The 5,844-nt window shown below is 42.4% G+C and overlaps 1 protein-coding gene across 1 annotated transcript; it reads left to right on the top strand.

The window, feature by feature from the left end:
* The first annotated feature begins 6 nt into the window (after window positions 1-6).
* LOC127750491 (uncharacterized) lies at window positions 7-5,480 on the top strand. Its single transcript, XM_052272296.1, has 7 exons — window positions 7-3,063; window positions 3,141-3,346; window positions 3,431-3,568; window positions 3,640-4,343; window positions 4,424-4,645; window positions 4,733-4,852; window positions 4,925-5,480. Exons 5-7 carry the CDS (start codon window positions 4,486-4,488, stop codon window positions 5,128-5,130), a joined length of 486 nt encoding a protein of 161 aa, XP_052128256.1. The 5' UTR covers window positions 7-3,063; window positions 3,141-3,346; window positions 3,431-3,568; window positions 3,640-4,343; window positions 4,424-4,485; the 3' UTR covers window positions 5,131-5,480.
* Window positions 5,481-5,844: the final 364 nt, after the last annotated feature.

Genomic DNA, 5,844 nt, shown 5'->3' with positions numbered 1-5,844 from the left:
ACGTCTATATATTAGAGCCCCCAGGCGAGGGAGGGTGTCCATGGCCCCAAAAATGTGGTTCATGTTGCATTATCTGTAATTACCTGTAATTACCTTCAAGTACCTATACTACGTAATTATAATTAAACATTATTTTGGTCTATATATTTTAATCAAAAATTTGGTTCATGGGCCTTCACCTGTTGCATTAATTGCCTGTAATTACCTGTAATTACCTTTACAACGCAATTATAATTAGACATTATGTTTATATATTAGAGCCCACGGAGTGTGTCCGTGGCCCCAAAAATGTGGTTCATGGGCCCCCACTTGTTGTGGTAATAACCTGTAATTACCTGTAATTACAGGTAATTACCTGTACATTACATTGTCTTCTACTCTGCTCGAGCAAGGGAAGAAACAAGCCTGCCGGCGGCGATGGTCGGGCCTGCGGCTCGACCATTTCTGTCACGCGTTTTGATGAAGAACATGACCGAATGATGTAGCGGGCCTTCGGCCCGCTTAAATCCGTCATCTTTGAGTTTGCCCCAAAGACTTGAGAAAGGGGTGTAACGGGGAAGCACAACCCACCCTTCTGCTTAGAAAACGTTTTTCGGGGGTAGGGGGAGAGTTTCCTTCCTATTTTGCGGATTTAGGCCTTTTTCTACAACTTATTGTTCACTATGGCAATTTTTAACTTATTTTCTTCGAAAAAGACCCTCTAGCGCCCAAACGGTGAGAGATAGAGCAAAACGGACGAAATTTTCGCCCAACGAGCGCCCAAGGTTACTTCCAAGTAACCCCGCAAGTAACCCCTTCAAAGATCATATTAAAAAAATAATTTTCCCAACTTTTTTGGCCTTTCCTGTTTTCTTCGACCCCCTTTCAGCCCCTTAGGGGTGGCTGGCAGGATTTGCCGTAGGCGGTTTGTTTTGTGGGAGTGAATCTTAAGATCCCCTGAAAATTTGAAGTCTCCTTCTCCTTCTCTTGTGGAACAGACAGACACACAGACAGACAGACACGAGGTCGTTTGCATAAGCCCGCTGGATAGCTTTTTCAAAGCAGAAGGGCGGACTAAAAAGCAGCTACATGCCGATATGAGAAATTTATCAACGCTAGAGTGGAGTGCGAATAATGACTCCCATACGTTTACCACTCGAAGCGAAAATACCACCTTTCAATAATATATTTTATTCCCCGCATTAAAATAGTGGCAGCGACTAAGGTAGCCCTTGTTTTCTGTGTACTTACTCCATGTATTCATTATTTCCTGCGTACTCAAGCAATTACGCAGTAAATAATGAATACATGGCCAAGTACGCACTATTTCCTGAATACATGGCCAAGTAAGCAGTAAATACTGAATGCCTTCATGTGCGCAGTATTTCCTGCATACATGTATACACTTGGGTTTCCAGAGAATTTTGAGAAAATGGCCCAAACACTGGTAGACGTAGGGCAAAGTGGGAGTGAGGGGGTACACCGACCGTGCCCGCCGCGGATTGGTTGCCGAGCTGCCAATCTGCAACTCGTGACGTGCAGCAAAAGGCAGACGTCATTAGACCAGAAATGTTGCCGCGAGTAGAAGAGGTACTGAATACCGACAGATTGGCCGACACCACCGATATGTGAGACGAGCGGTACACCAAGACCCACTACCACGCCATCACGGTCCACTATATTGACAACCGCTGGGAGTTAGTGAACCGCCCTCTTGTGATCGCGGAGTTTTCCGCAGAGTCGGCTGAGGCGCACAACGTAAGGGGGCACGTCGTGCTGGTTGGACGTTCCTCGCTCTGGCTCCTTTCCTTTGATCTGGCCTGGCCTGCCCCGCATTTCCTTGTCTCTTCTCACCTTTCCTATTTGCTTGAAAATGGATCGGTAAGTACTTAGTCATTTTCAATGATTGTGTTTCATTGTTGAAGGCGTGTGTTTAAATGAGCTAGGTGTTTTTTTTTTTTTTTTTTTGCCCTAGCACCTGTTGTACTCTGTCTGGCCTCATGCCGCATGGTCTCAACGTGGTCCAGGAATCCTTAAATCGTTAGTCTATGGGTTTTATGCTTTGTTTCCTTAACAACCTTCGCGAAATGCGTGGGTATTGGTCGCGATATCCTCTTACTTCGCAGGATCTTAACCTTTGGTCTGGCCACTCAAACCACGCTGAGAGGCTGTATCGTCTCGGTTCACGTTCCCCTTGTTCGGTTCCAGTTAACTCATTAGAAGTGATTATTCGATACAGCAATGCTTTTCTCAAAGGTGGCCCGTTCGCAGTTGTTTTTTTTTTTTTTACTGATGGACTCTGCTTTTCGAAAGTGGTCCTGCACTTGGCAAACTCGCTGAAGCACGCCGGCCTGACTACCGGCCCGAGTCCATGCGGTTACGTTTTGCTTCCAGTTAGTGGCTAACTTTCAAGGCATTTTCCTAGTTCAATTTGCGGTCTGAAACTGCCAGCTTTGAAAAGAGCTTTACTGCTGTAATAATGTGTCATCCGAAATTTGATGGATAGTTTGGGAGCCACTTGGCTTTTTTGGAAGCATTAGAATTCTTTATTCTATTTAAAGTAGATTGTTTCCTATCTGTTGTCCTGATTATTTACTTGACTTATTTCTTTCACGTCCTCGGCTGCACTGTTAAAAAAAATCTCGTAACTTAACAAGAAATTCGTTGTTAATTTTTATAGCAAGAGGGTTCATCGGATGATAACAAACAAATTCATCCCCAAACACACAACTTGTTTTGAAACAAAGAACTCATCATCGAACAAAATAGTTCATCCCCATCTACCAGTCAATTTAAAAACAAACAAAAAAATCATCTTCAAACGACAAATTAGTTTTGAAACAAAAAGTTCATCTGCAAACAAAACTTTGTTGTAAAACAATGAGAGAGATGATGAGACTTATCATCGGTAGACAAAATTTTTGCTATATAAATTAACGAGATATTTTCTGTTTGAGCACAACACCTCATCTTGCATGCCAACCAGCAGCCTTGTTTTAGAATGAGCTGCACATCGTTCCCATGTTCATCTGTGAACAATTATTTTTAACAGTGTGTGCAGTCAAGATACATCAATCTCTGAAGGTGTGTTTCTGTTTCACTTCTTCTGGTGTATGTTTAAATTTCAAACCGGTTATTTTCCTTTGCACTATCTTGTTCAGAGGTGCGGAGGAAGCACTTAGCCGCTATGGCCATAATGCACAGAACGCACAGAACCCTACTTCAAGTGAAGCGGCACTAGATGGCCCTTCAACTGCCATATCTGGGGATGGGTCTCAGCTGAATTCAGCCATTTCAGAGATGGTTGTGGCAACTGCTTAGTCGAGCAGTACCAGTGCCAATGGCACTGTTGTTAACAACAGCTACAGTATGTTATTCAACTCGTATCAGAATTAGTTTAGCCACTGCTGTATCTTCTTTTCTGTCTTTATTGATTTGCCTTTTTTTTCAGTGCTAATTGACACTGAGCAGCTGAAGAATGTTGTGTCTTCTGTTTTGCCTGGGATTGTTGAAGCAGCGGTTGTTTCCAAGGTGAAGCTGCCTTCGCCAGCAGCTATGATGCAACCGTCCACATCCACTAGTGCCCAAGGTACGTGTAGATTTTTCAACTCTTAGTTATGCTGCGTATTAGTGCTGTGGTAACATTTTATTTCTTTCCAGGAGCGAGCGGATCTCGATGCCTTCTAACGACAAAGTCCGATGTGTTGCGCTCCCGTTACACAAAGTTCGATCTGTTTCGCTCCCGATACACAAAGTCCGATGTGTTGCGCTCCCGTTACACAAAGTTCGATCTGTTTCGCTCCCGTTACACAAAGTCCGATCTGTTGCGCTCCCGTTACACAAAGTCCGATGTGTTGCGCTCCCGTTACACAAAGTTCGATCTGCTTTTGGCCGCTCTCGGGAGACCCAAGTTTAGAGCGCTACCGCAGTTTTGTTGTTGTGGCCTTCAATTTTTTCTTTAGAGTATGTTGTTCTTTAATCTTTTAGCAACAGACAGCAGCTTTTACTTTTTTTCTACCGGCAATATTAGCGAAAATATAAACATAATAAGACCGCGATGCAGAGCGCGACGGAAAGCAGATCGAACTTTGTGTAACGGGAGCGGAACAGATCGAACTTTGTGTAACGGGAGCGCAACACATCGGACTTTGTGTAACGGGAGCGAAACAGATCGAACTTTGTGTAACGGGAGCGGAACAGATCGGACTTTGTGTAACGGGAGCGAAACAGATCGAACTTTGTGTAACGGGAGCGCAATACATCGGACTTTGTCGTTAGGAGGCATCGATCTGATGTTGTAGATATTTCAGAGCTTGTTACATCTGGTGAAGAAGCTTCAGGTGAAGAATCTTCCAACACAAACAGTCAGTATTTATTTCAAATGGTTGTCTTGCTAGTATCAATTGAGTATGTGTAATGTTCAATGAAATATTTTCTTTTGCAGATAATCGTGGCTCTGGAGCAAGGGCAAGATCTCAACCATTTTCTGGTTCAGCCTCAATCCCGATGCCTGGCCCTTCTAGGACTCGCCATCCAGCTCGTCTTGCACTGCCTTGTGGTGTTCAAGCTCGCCTGGGCGAAGCGAGTAGTGGTTTCCAGAAACGAGCCAGACCATCAGCCGCTTTCTCATCTGAGAGCGACACGCCCTCTTCTGCTAGTTCCCTCCGTAAGCTTACTTCTATCTTTGATTCCTGCATTGTTGTTTGCTTTAGGTGTTATTGTGGATGTTAGTCATTTTTTCTATTGTTTCCAGGCAAGAAGAAGTCAAAATTCGCTGTTGCTCCATATTTGGTGAAGCAAATGAAGTCACTTATGAATTTAATGGGAAGCAAGTCCAAGAAATCAAACATCCAGTCTGACTCCTCTGAATCCGGTAAGTTCTGTGATTTTATCTTTCCTTACCTCTGTGGGTATGAACGGTGTTAACATTTATAATTCCTTACAGGGGCATCTTCTGAAGATGATGCACCGAAGAATGACCTCGCTGCTCAGAGCTTGTGCTTCATGTGCAAGAAGCGTCAGTGCTCCCAAATATTATCCTGCAAGCATGTGTACTGTGAGCCTTGTATTAAGAAGCAAAAGGCCTCTAAAAAGGTATGTATCAGATGTGGCCTGAAGTTCAGATCTTGGGAACCTCTCTATATTGGCTAATTGTATGTTGACTGTTTCATTCTCCTTTTCTCTATTTTTGTATACTATCTTACTTAATTCATTTCTATTTAATATTTTCAATGTGTTATTGTTTGACATCATTTCCTATTGACGGGTTTTGGTTTCTGAAGCCCTCCATTCGAGTTAATATCATTTGAACTTGAAATTTGACGTGGTAAATCTAGATTTGTTGCTTTTTAACTACTTCAGTTAATTTTTATTGTGGTATGATTGTTCCTATCAATACGATCTTGGCATTTGTACTTTTTTCTATACTCTATTTTAACCTGTAACCTGGTTAGGGAAACTTCTTTCTTATGATGTTTAATAAATGATCATCCCAGAGTCAATGGTTCTTTTACATCCCGTTGTCTTGGAGAATCAAAAGGGTCTGGTGTACTTGAAGCATTTAGCACTGCAGCTTTTAATAAAAAATGTGACAAGCTGTTTATTTAATCAAATTATCTAAATTGTTTAGTTCTTAAATTCAAAGATAAAGGCAAGAGAAATAATGGTTACTATACGGATACATTGCTGAGCGGGAATATATGGCAAGATAAAGTGGGTCAAAGGATAAACCGATCAAGGTTCAACTGCCTAAGTTTAACCATAAATGAATTGATGTTTTTAAAGAGGCAACTACATTTTGTGTAGCTAATGTGCCCTGATACAAATGCCCTTTCACCTTCATGTGGAATATTAAGTGTTGTTTGA

This window comes from Frankliniella occidentalis, unplaced genomic scaffold (genome assembly GCF_000697945.3).
Source record: "Frankliniella occidentalis isolate FOCC.00 unplaced genomic scaffold, Focc_3.1 Scaffold198, whole genome shotgun sequence".
Classification (NCBI taxonomy): Eukaryota; Metazoa; Arthropoda; class Insecta; order Thysanoptera; family Thripidae; genus Frankliniella; species Frankliniella occidentalis.
The sequence above is the reverse complement of the archived record's forward strand: the minus strand, read 5'-3'. Positions and strand labels throughout refer to the sequence as shown.